This window comes from Peromyscus californicus, unplaced genomic scaffold (genome assembly GCF_007827085.1).
Source record: "Peromyscus californicus insignis strain IS unplaced genomic scaffold, ASM782708v3 Scaffold_4__1_contigs__length_199733344, whole genome shotgun sequence".
NCBI classification, from domain to species: domain Eukaryota; kingdom Metazoa; phylum Chordata; class Mammalia; order Rodentia; family Cricetidae; genus Peromyscus; species Peromyscus californicus.
Genome location: NW_026294562.1, coordinates 183,960,138 through 183,974,359, shown reverse-complemented (window position 1 = coordinate 183,974,359; position 14,222 = coordinate 183,960,138). Strand labels below are relative to the sequence as shown.

The 14,222-nt window shown below is 51.6% G+C and overlaps 1 protein-coding gene across 4 annotated transcripts; it reads right to left on the bottom strand.

Moving 5' to 3' along the window:
- Window positions 1–4,213: 4,213 nt before the first annotated feature.
- Window positions 4,214–14,215, bottom strand: Syt5 (synaptotagmin 5). 4 transcript variants are annotated; one of them, XM_052763335.1, is made up of 9 exons: window positions 13,035–13,269; window positions 11,934–12,071; window positions 11,238–11,410; window positions 8,120–8,239; window positions 7,840–8,007; window positions 6,953–7,120; window positions 6,605–6,719; window positions 5,519–5,652; window positions 4,214–4,748 (listed from the first exon to the last, which is right to left on the bottom strand). In XM_052763335.1, exons 2-9 carry the CDS (start codon window positions 12,010–12,012, stop codon window positions 4,548–4,550), a joined length of 1,158 nt encoding a protein of 385 aa, XP_052619295.1. In that variant the 5' UTR covers window positions 12,013–12,071; window positions 13,035–13,269; the 3' UTR covers window positions 4,214–4,547. The 4 variants fall into 4 exon arrangements, with proteins under 4 accessions (XP_052619295.1, XP_052619293.1, XP_052619294.1 ...); XM_052763333.1 differs by having other exon boundaries at window positions 6,605–6,722; window positions 13,035–13,268; XM_052763334.1 differs by lacking the exon at window positions 13,035–13,269 and having other exon boundaries at window positions 6,605–6,722; window positions 11,934–12,675.
- Between the last annotated feature and the right edge of the window lie 7 nt (window positions 14,216–14,222).

Below are 14,222 nucleotides of genomic sequence, written 5' to 3'. Positions count from 1 at the left end.
ATATAAATTAAAAGAAAATCTCCCTCCTGGGGAGATACCTAACATTGGTCTCTCAGACCCTAGCAATGAACAAAATTTACTAGAAGGAAGAAAGAAATTAAAGGAAATGATGCTATGGAAATAATAGATCCAGGGCTGTCGTCAGTTTGGTAGAGCTCTTGATAAGCATGCTTGATGAACTGTGCTCCATTCCCAGCACCACGTAAAACCAGGTACGATGGTAAATGACCATACTCCAATCAATGGCAGGGGTGGGCGGGGAGGGGGTGGTCACGGGACTGGAGCAGGGTTAAACGGTCAAGCTTGATTATGTAGAGAGGGGCTGTAGCGATGGCTCAGCAGCCAAGAGCCCTGACTGCTTCCCCCCGCCCCCAGGACCTGGGTTCAGATGCCAGCATCCACAGGGCAGCCAGCTCACAACCACCTGTATGGAGCTTCAGTGCCGGGAATCTGATGCCCTCTTCTGGCCTCTGACGGCGTATGTGCAGGTGCTGCATAGATACACATACAGGCAAGACACTCGCTCACGTGAAATAAAAGAAATGTATCTTTAAAAAGAAGCATGTGTTATATGCTCATCAAGTTACATAACTTATATAATTCCAGGTTCATGATGAAGAATACATTAGTATAAATTAGTATCTCATTCCTTCATGTTTGTTTAGTACTGTATGAGTGCATGTGCATGCATGTGTGGGTGCTTGTGCCCACAAAAACGCAGAGGCCACAGGGGCATGCCTGGGGTCCTCCTCTCTCACTGCCTGCCTGATTTCCTTGAGAAGTCTCTCACTAGAGTGGAAGTTCATCGTTTTTGTCAGGCTGCTCCCTGAGTCTGTGTATCTCCGCTCCCCAACGGTAGTGTTACCAATGCTTCCGACCTTGCCTGGCTTCGATATGGGTGCTCGGTACTTGAACTCGGGTCTACACAGCGAGCACTCTAATAGCACACTTCTTTTTGTGGTGGGATAATACTCCATTCTATTTCTCCCTTATCATTATGCATGTCCATTCCTTTCTGTTTGTTTGTTTGTTTTGGTTTTTTTCAAGACAGGGCTTCTCTGTGTAGCTCTGACTGTCCTGGATCTCACTCTGTAGACCAGGCTGACCTTGAATTCACAGAGATCCAGCTGCCTCTGCCTTCCAAGGGCTAGGATTAAAGGTGAGCACCATCACCACCTGGCGCATGTCATCCATTCTTACCATGTCATTCAAATGTCACCTCAGAAAAGATCTCCCTGAACTCCCTAAATTTCTCAACATTCACTGGACTTATTTTTTTTTATTATTTTTTAGGTAACTTATTTCTATTTTGAGGCAGGACCTCTCTATTATGTAGCTCTGGATGTCTTGAAACTTGCTGTGTAGACCAGGCTCCCCTCGAACTCACAGAGATCCAGCTGCCTCTGCCTCCCGAGTGCTATGACTATGTGCACCATGCCCAGCCTAGATGTATGTGTTCCCTACATGTATGTGAACTACATGTGTGTCCAGTGCCTGTGGATGTCAGAGGAAGGCATCAGACCTCCTGGAACTCCAATTATGGATGGCATGATTCAATATGTGGATGTCGGGAACCAAACTCAGGACCTCTGCAAGAGCATCAGGTGCTCTTAACCTCTGAACCATCTCTCCAGACCCTGGATTTATTTCTTAACATCAGTGACTATTTACAGTGGTTTTCTTCTGATTGGTTTGCTTTCTTGTTAAGATGGAAAAACTGGAGGCCCTGAGATCATAACCTAAATCACAACAGGTTTAGACACTAGAGAGTCGGCTCATCAGTTAAGAAGGCTTGTTGCTCTTGCAGAGAACCCAGGTTCAATTCCCAGCATCCACATGGTGGCTGTCTATTATCTCTATCTAGTCCCAGGAGATCCAGTGCTCTCCTCTGACATCAGTGGGCACCAGGCACACACATGGTGCACGAAGAAGCAGGTGAAGCATTCACACATGCAAAATAACAAAATAAATAAATCTTTAAAAATAAAAGGACACACTGTTCAAGTACCAGGACTTAAAGTACCAGACTTCTTGGCTATGTGACTCAGAGCAAACTACATAAATTTTCTTCGTTTGTCAATACTAATAAACACTGTATTTATCATGAGTTTGCCTTGAGGGCAGTATGGGCAGTAGTGGTGGGAGTAGTTAATTGTAGGTAATACTGTCTTCTCTCTTAACTTTGTGTTTTTGTGTATGAGTGCTCTGTGTGTTTGCCCGAACACCAGAAGAGGGCATCAGATACTCCTATGGATGGTTTGTGAGCCACCATGTGGGTGCTGGGAACTGAACTCATGACCTCTGGAAGAGCAGCCAGTGCTCTTAACCACTGAGCCACCTCTCCAGATGGTCTTCTTAAGAGCAATACACAGGGTCACACAGGAGAAATAACTGCTATGATTTTGTGGAATTTTTCTATTTTTCTTTTCTTTCTTTCTTTTTTCATTTTTTTTTTTTTTTTGGTTTGGTTTGGTTTGTTTTTCGAGAAAGGGTTTCTCTGTGTAACTAACCTTGGCTGTCCTGGAACTCACTTTGTAAACCAGGCTGGTCTCAAACTCAGAGATCCTCCTGCCTCTGCCTCCCGAGTGTTGGGATTAAAGGTGTGCACCACCACCGCCGGGCAATTCTGTGGAAATTTTCTAAATCTCATGGACACTATAACCCATGGAACATCTGATTTCCTTGCTTATTGGTTACCAGGAAGTTCAAGGGACAAATGTATACCTTTTTCCTAGTATCTGGGGATACTTTGTGCCCCCATTTCCTCCTGTTCGGGGGGGGGGGGGCTGTGAATTCCCAAACATCAGAGACCTTGTCCATCATTCCTAATCCTGCCTGGGGAGGGATGAAGTTGGTCAGGTAATTGTCCTCCCAGAAGTATGATGGCAAGCAACATGTGTTGAAAGACGGAGGGAAAGAGCGCCATTGGCTTTCCTCAAGTATCTGCCTTATGGACAGTAAGGTCAGGCCCTTGAGGATGGTGTGGCCATAGAGTCTCTGGAGATTTCAGTGTAGAATGGCCATGGGCTCTTGAGACTTCGGGGTGGTATGGTCATGGACTTTCTGGAGATTCCAGCTGGAAACGTATCTGCTTTGTTTCCTTGGTAAGAGTACATGATGAGGCGTAAAGCCTGCCTGGGCTTGTGTCTGTTCTTGGTCCACACTTCCACAGAGACTGTACACAGAAGACCCCAGGGGAAATGAGATGGAAGTAAGGGAGAGAGAGGGAAAGGGGAGAGAGGGGGAGACGGAAGGATGCACAACTGGGCATGAAAATCTATGTGCACCGGGGCCTGGTGTTGCGGGCCTGTGATCTCAGATACTAGGGAGAATGAGGCAGGAGAATGACAAGTTTAATGTCTACGCTACAGAGTGGGTTTAAGGAGAGGCTGGGTAACTTAGGTAAAAAGACAGTTAAGGGTGAGGAACGGTAGAGTGATTCCCTAGAGTCCCCCAGTGAGGGGCTGGGGGTGTGGCTCAGTGGTAGAGCCCCTGCCTGAAATCTCCCAGTATAGGGGCTGGGGGTGTGGCTCAGTGGTAGAGCTCCTGCCTAGAATCCCCCAGTGAGGAGCTGGGGGTGTGGCCCAGTGGTAGAGCCCTTGCCTGGAATCCCCCAGTGAGGGACTGGGGGTGTGGCCCAGTGGTAGAGCCCCTGCCTGGAAACCCCCAGTGAGGGGCTGGGGGTGTGGCTCAGTGGTAGAGCCCCTGCCTGGAATCTCCCAGTATAGGGGCTGGGGATGTGGCTCAGTGGCAGAGCCCCTGCCTGGAATCCCCCAGTGAGGGGCTGGGGGTGTGGCTCAGTGGTAGAGCCCCTGCCTAGAATCCCCCAGTGAGGGGCAGGGGTGTGGCTCAGTGGTCCAACCTTTACCTGGCTGGTGAACACATGGACTAATTCATGGGTAAGGGAATTCTCCCTGACTCCTCAGAGCAGTCACACAACAGGTATTATTACCATCCCAAGTATTTTCTTCTTGTGAGGAAACCTAGGTTCAGGGAAAGAATGGATAAGTCTGTGAATGGGTTAGTGTGGTCGATGGATGGGTTTCCCTGGGTGGGGGGTCCAAGGTGTTCAGTGTTAATTCTGGCCTGGCATGCCTTTGGGCCTGGAGGTGAGCATCATTCTTGGTCTCAGCTACTGTGTCTTGTCCCCCCCCGCCCCCCCCCCCCCCCCCCCGACACACACACACACATCAAGGAGCCCTGGGGCAGAGTCTCCAAGCTGTTGAGTATTTATTTGGCCCAGGAGCAGTACAGGGGGCAAGCTGTGTGGGAAGAGCTAAGAGACTGGGAGAAAGGAGATAACAAGCTTCACAGCTGATTGTCAAAGCAGAGGGTAGGACCCTGGGGCGGGGGGTGCCAGACTTAACCACCCCCCCACAAGGTCACTGTGGTTTCTGGGTATGGGACTCTGGTGCTAGAAGTTAGAAACATTTCCAATGTGGAGGTAGGAATGGATGCAACATTTGGGGAGTAGGGAGAGGCATTCGGGGAGGCGTGTAAGGGGCTGGGAGCGAGGGATCCGGGGTCGGGTGCTTGCCTGATGGGGATCAGGGTGCGGGCACTGGCCTGGCTCGGTCAGGGGGCCGCAGCGAGTGCCACTGGGCAATGGGCCGCCTGGGGTTGGCCAACATGTCAGCCCAGTGCCGAAGGCCGGCCCCACCGACGGCTGCGCCCACCGCCACTCTCCCGATGGCCTCATTCTTGCCCAGCTTGTCATAGTCCAATACGGTCAGCTCCACTTGGACTTTCTGGAGTGGGGGGGGGGGGGGGGGAAGGAGATAGGAGGCATGGAGGGAGGCGCAGGGGTCATCGCCAAGGACATTCTCTCCCTGCGACCAGGCTATGTAGGGACACTGCCACGGGAGTTTGGGGCAGGGAGGAGTGGCAGTTGGAAAAGACAAAACGGTGCCCAGGAGCTTTCGTTCCTTTGCGAAGGGAATTCTTCCTTCCTCTCTTCTTCTGTTTTAGGCAGGGCCTCACTATGCAGCCCTGCCCAGCCTGGAACTCACTATGTAGAGCAGGCTGGCCTTGAACTCACAGAGATCTGCCTGCCTCTGCCTATGGAGTGCTGGGATCTAAGGCATGTGCCATAACACCCTGCTGAAAACAAACTTCTACAGAGATAAGCCCACAGGACCCACTGTCCGGAGCTTGGTAGGAGCCTCCTTAGAGATCAGGGCTCAGAAGAGGGGCAAACATGCAAGGTCTTGATATGGGTGCCGTGACCCATAAACACTTTTTTTTTCTATAGGAACTGAAGGTCTGAGCTTGTTAGGGGAGGAGCTTGCTGGGGACAGGCATTCTATCCACGCATGCAAGTCTCGCTTAGGGGAGAGCATGCCCAAGGCCAGGTTTTAAGACCAGACCTCCTGGTCTCCAAAGGAGGAAAAGGAGAGGAACAATATGACCTCACACCTCAGGAGCTGGTTTCTTCAGTGATGCCCTGGCTCCTTGGCCACTACCAGCCCTGGGGGTTTCTGTGGTGGAGCTGTTCCTGTGGAAGCAGGGCTGCACTCACCTGCACTTGGTCACAGGGTACCTCAAAGCTGAAGGCCTCATTGTAATAGGGGTTCAGGGTGTTCTTCTTAATGGTGGTTTTCTTCTTCCGAACCTTCTTGCCTCCCTGAAGCAGGTGCACTTTAACATAGGGATCTGGGGTGAAGAAGGGCATCCTTTAACTCCCCACTGTTGGGCTCTTGGGGATCAGATTGTGTGGAAGCAGTGAAGAATCTCTTTTGGACCTCCATAGAATCACCCATGCAGCCCCTCAGACCCCCCTTTTCTGGATAAGATCAGTTCTGTATTATCCCACAGCAGTATGGGGTTCTGCTGTCCCCTAAGAGACCCTCCAGGTCAAGAAGCTGTCAGAGCCCTGAGGCAGAAGCACACCCCCTGTCCTGACTGGTGTTTGTTGTTGTTTCGTTATCAACTGGATACAAGTCAAAGTTATCTGAGAAGAGTGAGCCCAAAATGAGAAAATGCCTCCATGATATTGGCCTGTAGGCAAGACAATGGGCATTTTCTCTTTTCTTTTCTCTTCTCTTCTTTTCTTTGAGACAGGGTTTCTCTGTATAGCTTTGGAGCCTTTCCTGGAATTCACTCTGTAGCCCAGGCTGGCCTCGAACTCACAGAGATCCGCCTGCCTCTGCCTCCCAAGTGCTGAGATTAAAGGCGTGCGCCGCCGCCGCCGCCGCCGCCGCCGCCGCCGCCGCCGCCGCCGCCGCCGCCACCACCACCACCACCACCACCACCACCACCACCACCACCACCACCGGGCCTGGCATTTTCTTAATTAGGGGTTGATGTGGGGGGACCTAGCCCACTGTAGGTAGTGTCAACCCTGGACAAATGGTCCTGGATATGTAAGAAACAGGCTGAGAAAGCCGTGGGAAGCAAGCCAGTAAACAGACTCTTTCTGCCCCTCTGCATCAGCTCCTGCCTCCAGGTTCCTGCCCTGTTTGAGTTCCTGCCCTGACTTCTGTCAGTGATGGAATGTAACATAAGAGTTGTAAGATTAAATAACCTTTTTCCTCCCCAAGTTTGTTTTTTTTAAATCATAGTCTTTATCACAGCAGTAGAAATCCTAACATACAGACGCACGCACCTGAGAGTCCCCCAACATCCATCTTCTTCAGGTTTTTAGCTTCCAGGACAATGACGGTGAGCTTTCCGGCCGTGGGGACATAGCGGAGAGAGAAGCAGATGTCCCCCAGTTTCTCCTGCTAAAAGGAGGAATGGAACCTATCACCCAAATCGGGCCGCTACCCCTCGCCAGCTTGCTTTGGAATGGAATGGTCAAGCACCAGGGCTGTCAATCCTGTTCCTGAACCAGCTTGCCCGCCCTCTGGCGCCTGTGCGCCTGTGAGGAAAAGGGGCTTGCAGACTTGAAGCACTGCAAAGCCTGCGATCTGACTGTTCCAGAGCAGCGATGGGAGGGGCCACACATGCTCACCTCCTCTTTGGGAGCCGCCTGCAGCTCTCTCCAGGCCTGCACCGGCCGCCCCAGGTTCACGGAACTCATGGGCACCCGCACCTCCCCGATGGCATCGTTGCGGGAGAAGCGGTCGAAGTCATACACCGCCATGACCAGCACTCTGCCCCCCAGTTCCACGTATGGGACCTGGTGGAAGGGAACACAAAGGGGAGGGTAGGAAGTCAGAGAGAAAGAGGGTGTGAGGAGTAGAATATTCAGTTGGAAGTAGAGTAGGGCTGCAGCTCCCAAATAACGACACGGAGACGTCTTATTAGTTACAAAAGTTCAGCCTTTAGCTTAGGCTTGTATCAACTAGCTCTTATAACTTAAATTAACCCATTTATATTCATCTATGTTCTGTCATGTGGCATTACCTCTCTTCCATCTTGTACCTCCTGTTTCCTCTGTGTCTGTCTGGCAAGTCTGCCTTTCTTTTTTTTAACCAGAGTCCTCTCTGTCCCCAGAAGTCCCACCTAACCTCTACCTGCCTAGCTATTAGCCATTCAGCTCTTTGTTAAACCAACCACAGTGACACATCTTCACACAGAGTACAAATATATCATAACATGGGGCAATGAGGTTCCAGGGACCTCAATAAAGTACGAGGAGCCACGGAAGAAAACTCGGGTGTTAACAGAACACAAACAGGAGTGTCCAAGGACCAAGGCAACAGACGGCACAGGCATCGACAGTGTTCCCAGGGATAATTCTGGGTCCCAGGGAACAGCTTCCCACTGCCTATACACACAAGCTGGCAGCTGCAACTCAGCTGTGTCTCCTTCCAGGGCAAGCTGAAGGGGTCAGTCCTTGGCATTCCAGGACAAGAGGCAGGCTAAGAACCACGGGGTGATGAAGCAGGAACTCACCTTGAAGGCAAAGGTCTCCCCAAAGTGTGGATTCAGGGTCTGCCGATGCACCTTGGTCTCATGTCGTCTCCGCTTGTCTGGCAGCAGATAGACACTTACATAAGGGTCCGAGGAACCTCCTAGGTCCAACGCTGCCAGTCCTTCAGCTTGCAAGATGCCCACCAGGAGCTGCAGGTGCCCAGACACAGAGGAGGGACTCATGTTTCAGCTTCCCTCCCATGGCCTCCATGACGAAGGGAGACCCTCCCCTTCCCAAGCATTCTCCCTCCTTCACACCCACCTGACCAGTCTGGAAGTCATAATCCAGTGAATACTGCAACCGTCCTAGCTGGTGCTTGTCTGAAACCTGCTGTCCTGGCATGGAAGGTGAGGGGTCCAGCTCCTCTATTTCAGGCTGAACCTAGAAAGTCAGGGGCAAGAAGGTGGAATCTTCCCCTGAAACTAGTACCCTCCAGTCCCAGAAACCTCAAGAGGCTCACAGATTCCTCCAGCAAGCCATCAATGATTGTTTGTCTAAACAATGTTTGATTGATAATGTCTGGAACTCTGGTAACATAAAGACAACATATCTGTTAGCATTTGATTAGTGATGTCTGCTATGGGAATAGACATCATGAGACACAGTCTGGGACTGTTTCATTCCTCCATGTCCTAATGAATGTATTGGGATAACAGTACAAATTGCCACCATTGATCTTGTCACAGAAAAATGTGGAGGATAAATGGTATATTTACTATATATTTAGTATTTTAGAATATAAGTTGTTGTTGTTGTTTTAACCTAGGCCATAGATTCTCAAAGTCTAGTCTCTATCAGAGATGAGTGGCAAAATACTGAAGTCACCTTATTAGGGATTCTGATTCACTAGGTCTGTGTGACATTACATCCAAAATTTACATTGCAGCAAAGTTGGAGGTGATTCTGACATAGATGACCTTTGAAATCACTGACTTAAGTAATAGGAATGGAGGCTGAGTTCCAGGACCCCAAAAGGAATCCTTATAGGTAATAATTACAATAACAGCTACTTGTTGAGAAAGGAGGAGAGATATGAGTTAACTACCATGAACTTAAGGCTCAGAGAACACAGGTGTCATTCCCAAAGTCACACAGATGAAAAATGGTCCCCAGGGTTGGAAACCCAAGACTGCCTGGCCTGCATCCCACTCGGCACTCAGAGGCTTAATATTCAGATTCTACCGTAGCCTTTTAATTTTTTTTTTAAAGATTTATTTATTTATTAGGTATACAGCATGTGTGCCTGCAGGCCAGAAGAGGGCACCAGATCTCATTACAGATGGTTGTGAGCCACCATGTGGTTGCTGGGAATTGAACTCAGGACCTCTGGAAGAGCAGTCAGTACTCTTAACCTCTGAGCCATCTCTCCAGCCCTGCCTTTTAATTTTTTAACACTTAATTTTTTTATATCTTAAATTATGTGTAGGTGTGTGTCTTCATGTGGATATGTGCATGTGAGTGCAGGGTGCCCATGGGGGCCAGAGGCATTGGATACCCTGGAGTTGGAGTTACAGGTGGTTGTGAGCCATCCTACATGGTTGCTGGGGACAGAGCTTGGTCCTCTGGAAGAGGAACAAGTGCTCTTAACCACTGAGACATTGATCCATACCCCCAGTCTTTTATTTTTGAAGGATCCATCTAAGTCCTCCAGACTCTGTGTGTGTGTGTGTGTGTGTGTGTGTGTGTGCGTGTGTGCGTGTGTGCGTGTGTGTGTGTGTGTCCATTCATGTACATAATGGCAGAAATTCTCTCTCTCTCTCTCTCTCATTCTCTCTCTCTCTCTTTTTCTCTCAAACATGCTGTCATATAGCCCAAGTTGGCCTCCAACTTGCTATGTAAACATGGATAACCTTTAATTTTCTGAATTCTCCTGCCTCCACTTCCCAAGATCTGGGGTTACAGGTGTGCACTACCATGCCTGGTTTATGTGGTGCTGCAGACTGAACCCCGGGCTTCATGTGTGCCAGGGGAGCACTCTACCAACTGAGCTATAGTCCCAGGCCCCTGTCTTCTTCTTGGGCAAACACTTCAATGGGGATCATTTGCCCTTATTCTATGGAGTATGCTCAACCTTCCAGTCACCTCGCTCCAGAACGCGGTTTATTCACACCCTACCCCCAGCGCAGTGAATAACTCTCTGTTGATTCACCTCAAAATCCAGTAACCAGTCCTCAGTACCTGCTCTTTCTCTGACTAGAATGTTCTGGTCTTGGCTCTCAGCTAACTCTGTTGCTTTGGTCTTGTCAGAGAAGTCACCTCCACCAGGAGACGTCCTGACCCTCTGGGCTTTCGGTACCACAATGTCTGTCTGTTGTGCCCTGCATATGACATCCTGAGTAAGTGACTTTTCCACAGTATCTCGGGTAGTGTGGCTGTAGATAGGAGTGTGCATGCATGCGCGCGTGCGTGCGTGCGTGCGTGCGTGCGTGCGTGTGTGTGTGTGTGTGTGATATGTATGCCTGTGTATGTTGGTATACACATCCATTCCTGTGCATATGTGTGAAAGTCAGAGGTCAACTCTGGGTGTCTTCCTCTATTACTCTCCACCTTATTTTTTGAGATGGGGTCTCTCATTGAACCTAGAGTTTACCATTTCTGCTAGACTGGCTGGCCATGGAGTTCCAGGAATATGCCTGTCTCTACCCCCTCCCCACCCCCACTGCTGGAGCTATACCCCCTCCCCACCCCCACTGCTGGAGCTATACCCTCTCCCCACCCCAACTGCTGGAGCTATAGGCACACATGGCCATGCCCAACTTTTGAATGGGTACGGGATCAGAATAAAGGTCCTCAGACTTGCTTACCAACCTCTCAGCCTACTGGTTTTTTGTTTCATTCTGTTTTATAGATTTATTTACTTTATGTGTGTGAGTGTTTTGCCTACATGTATGTATATGCACCACGTGTGTGCCTGGAGCCCACGGAAGTCAGAAGAGGGTGTTGGGTCTCCTAGAGGGTGTTGGGTCTCCTAGAACTGTAGTTACAGATGGTTGTGAGCCATGATGTCGGTTCTGGGAACCTAACCCATGTCCTCTGCAAGAGTAGCAAGTGCTCTTAGTCATTGAGCCAGCTTCCAAGCTCTGCTTTATTTTGTTTTGTGAGGCAAGGTCTCACTTTGTAGCCCAGGCTGGCATTGCAGTCACTATATAGCTCTGACTGATTTTCACAGCAACCCTACTGTCTCAGCCTCCGAAAGTGCTGGGATTACACATGTGCACCCTCACACCCGGTTTAGACAGCAGAGCTCTTGTGGACAGTTACTAGCTCTGGTCCCCAGAATCCAGTGGACAAAGTGGGACCAAAGACAGAGGATTCCTGGGGACGTTGGTGGGAGCAGGGGTGTGAAAAGGAAAGGGTCGAGAGGCTGGCCTCGTCACACCTTATCTATGTAACTCCGGCCCAGCTCCTTCACTTCCTGAAGATGGACTTGGGCTTGGGCCTGACTCTTCTTGCCCATTCGTCTCCGACAGCGCTTCCGGTAGAGACAGAAACAGCTGCTGAAGACCAGGAAGCCTGAGCCCAGCACGATGGTGGCCAGGACCCAGGCAGGCACTGCAGAAGGAGGGACACAGTACGCATCAAAGCTCGGGCAAGTTGGCTGGCTAGCTCAGTCTTGATTCCGTATGGCAGCCTGAATCTTAGCCTGGTTTTCCCTCCAGCCGATTCCGTTCCTTTTTAATCCCGTGTTTCCCTTCCAACCAATCTCACCTGCAAAGCTCAGCTGATGCTCTAACCCACACTGACATGATTTGTTGTCTTACAATCCTGACGTCTCTATACCCATTTTAATTTCTGCTTAACTCCTATTACTTTTAGAAGCAGCTCTGCTCGCTCCTGGGCCTCAGTTTCCATTCGCCCATTTATGATCCCATTCCATGCCCCACCCTTGATCCGCTTCTGGTGTTCCTCGCAGATCTGTCTCTCCTTTTCAGTATTTCAGATTCTAGTCTGGGATACTGAGCCACGATCCCTGCCGGATTTTCCAGCCTACCAACCCGAGTCTTTGCATCTGAGTCCCGCCCCTAGGGATCCAGCGGGGCTTTCCTCTAGGGCTGCTGGCCCAGGGTTTTCTCACCTGCGCCCTGCCTGATGCGGCTCGAGTCTGGAGGTGCCTCAGGCGCTGGAGACCCCGGGGTCGGGGGTTCCGGGAACATGGCGTCGGGCTCCTGCGGTGCTTCCTGCAGAGGTACCCAAGCACCCTATCCCCCCACTCCTACCCCAAACATCCATTGAGTTTTCCGCGCATCAGAGACTTTCGGTGCACACTGGGAGTTAATCTCAGCCTTTCCAGGCCGAGGGCGGGCTTTGGGGGGACCCAATTCCATCTCAAAAGGACGATCCCTCTCTGCAGGCGGATCCCCCAACCACCCTCTTCTTCTGCCCCTTCCTTGCCCTTCCCAAGGGCTTGAACCGGAAGTGGGCGAAGGCAGGCGTAGGAACCATCCGACCACTGTTGCCCAGAGAGACCGCCGGGCTCCAGGCAGGGTGATAGCAAGGCTGGTTGCTGGGCAACGAGCCTGTTGCCAAGACAACGGGAGGGACTGACGCACAGAAACCAAGGCCGGGCGGTGCCGGTGCACGGGACCCAGGACCGGGATCGCGCGGCCCAGAGAGGGTGGTTGAGGGTGGCCTGTGGTCTGTGCATCCACAGCGGCCCCTCCCTCCGCCTCGGACCCCTTGCACCACCCCTCTCGCTGGTGAAGTGGGGAACCTTGCCCCGGCACCTGTGTTGGGCCCCCACATCCTCTCGCTCACGAGTCTCTCGCGCGTGCACCCCGACTCTGTCTTCACACCTGTTCTCGTGACCTAGTCGGCCTCCACTTCTCTCCAAACCCCAGATGGACATCTTTCCTATTCTGTCCCCCCCCCCCCACACACACACACACACACACACACATCCTTCTCTGGTCCGCGTCTCTGCTGCCCTCTGTTGTCCGGCCTCAGTCACTCTTGGTCTCTCTGCTTTCTGCCTACCACCCTGCTCTCTTTGTCTCCACACCTGTCTCTCCTCTCCACACAGCCATCTCCTCGGTGAGGGCTTCAACCTGCTGCTCAGAGTGGATCCTTGCCAGCGTCCCTCCGCCCAGTACTCACCCCTACCCCTCCCACACACCTCGGTCCCCCTACCAATGGGACTGAGGATGCGGCTTGGACAGAGGGTCCCCACAGCTCCTACCTGCTAGGTGGCTGGACAGGACCCTCCCGGAGGCGCCGAGACGCCGGCTGCCGGGACCCCCGCCCCCAGCACGTGGGCGGGTGGCGCTGTCCCGTGTGCTGATCTAGCTCGGCGGGGTGGGGGCGCGGCTGAGTCCAGCCAGGCTGGTGCCTGCGCCCCTGTGTGTGAACGCGCGCGCGCGTGTGTATGGAAGTGTGTGCATAAGTGTGCGTGCGTGTGTGTTCTGCCCCGGAGAAAGGAGAACGCCCTGCTCCGCCCCTCGGCCCGCCACACCCGAGAACCACCATGGCGCCCACGTACGTTGATCTTAGCACCCTAGAAGGTTCTGACGTCCGGCTAAGTCATCGGACATCTACACTGAGCACCAGCCTCCGCAAGACACACACACACACACACACAAAACAGACTTTTTGAGATGCGAATAACTGGATTCCAGAACACTCGGTTTTAGGATCCATGAGAAACCCCTCTGGAGACCCAAGTACTCAGCTAACCCAGATTCTTGAGGCAAGGAAGAGGGAGCTCCAGCATTTCTGCTCTCAGCTATCACCTCGGCTTAACCAGTCCCCGGAGGCAAGCCCTTGCATGCCTGGCTGCCGCCAGCACAGAGGTCTGGTACCTCAGCCCTCTTTGGGAGAGTCTCCCATCCGAACTTGTGTGTGTGTGTGTTGTGTTTGCGGCACATACAGCTTCACAGAGGCGAAGCCATGTACCGATCACGTGTGTGCGCATGTGTGTGAAGGTCGGAAGACAACTTTGCATGTTTTCCCTCTGGTGCCATCCACCTTCTAAAAACTTAAATTACATTTACTTATTTATGAGGAGGAGGAGTGGGCATTCGGAGGTCAAAGGACAGTTTGAAGGCTTTGGCTCTCTCCCACTACCATGTAGGTTCCTGGGGATTGAACTCAGGTCACCAGACTTTATAGGAAGGGTCTTTTCCAACTGAACCACATCAGGATCCCTGTCCATCTTGTCTGGAGAGACTGTCTCACTGGCCTGGACACACCGACTAGGCTAGGCTGGCTGGCCACCAAGCCCCAGGGATCGGTCCATCTCTACCTCCTCACTTTTTCCACATGGGTTCTGGGGCTCACACTCAGGACCCCATGTGTATAAAGCAAGCATTTTTCCTACTGAGCTATCCTTCCAGCCCCAATCCTGTATTTTTTTTTTTGAGGGGTGGTG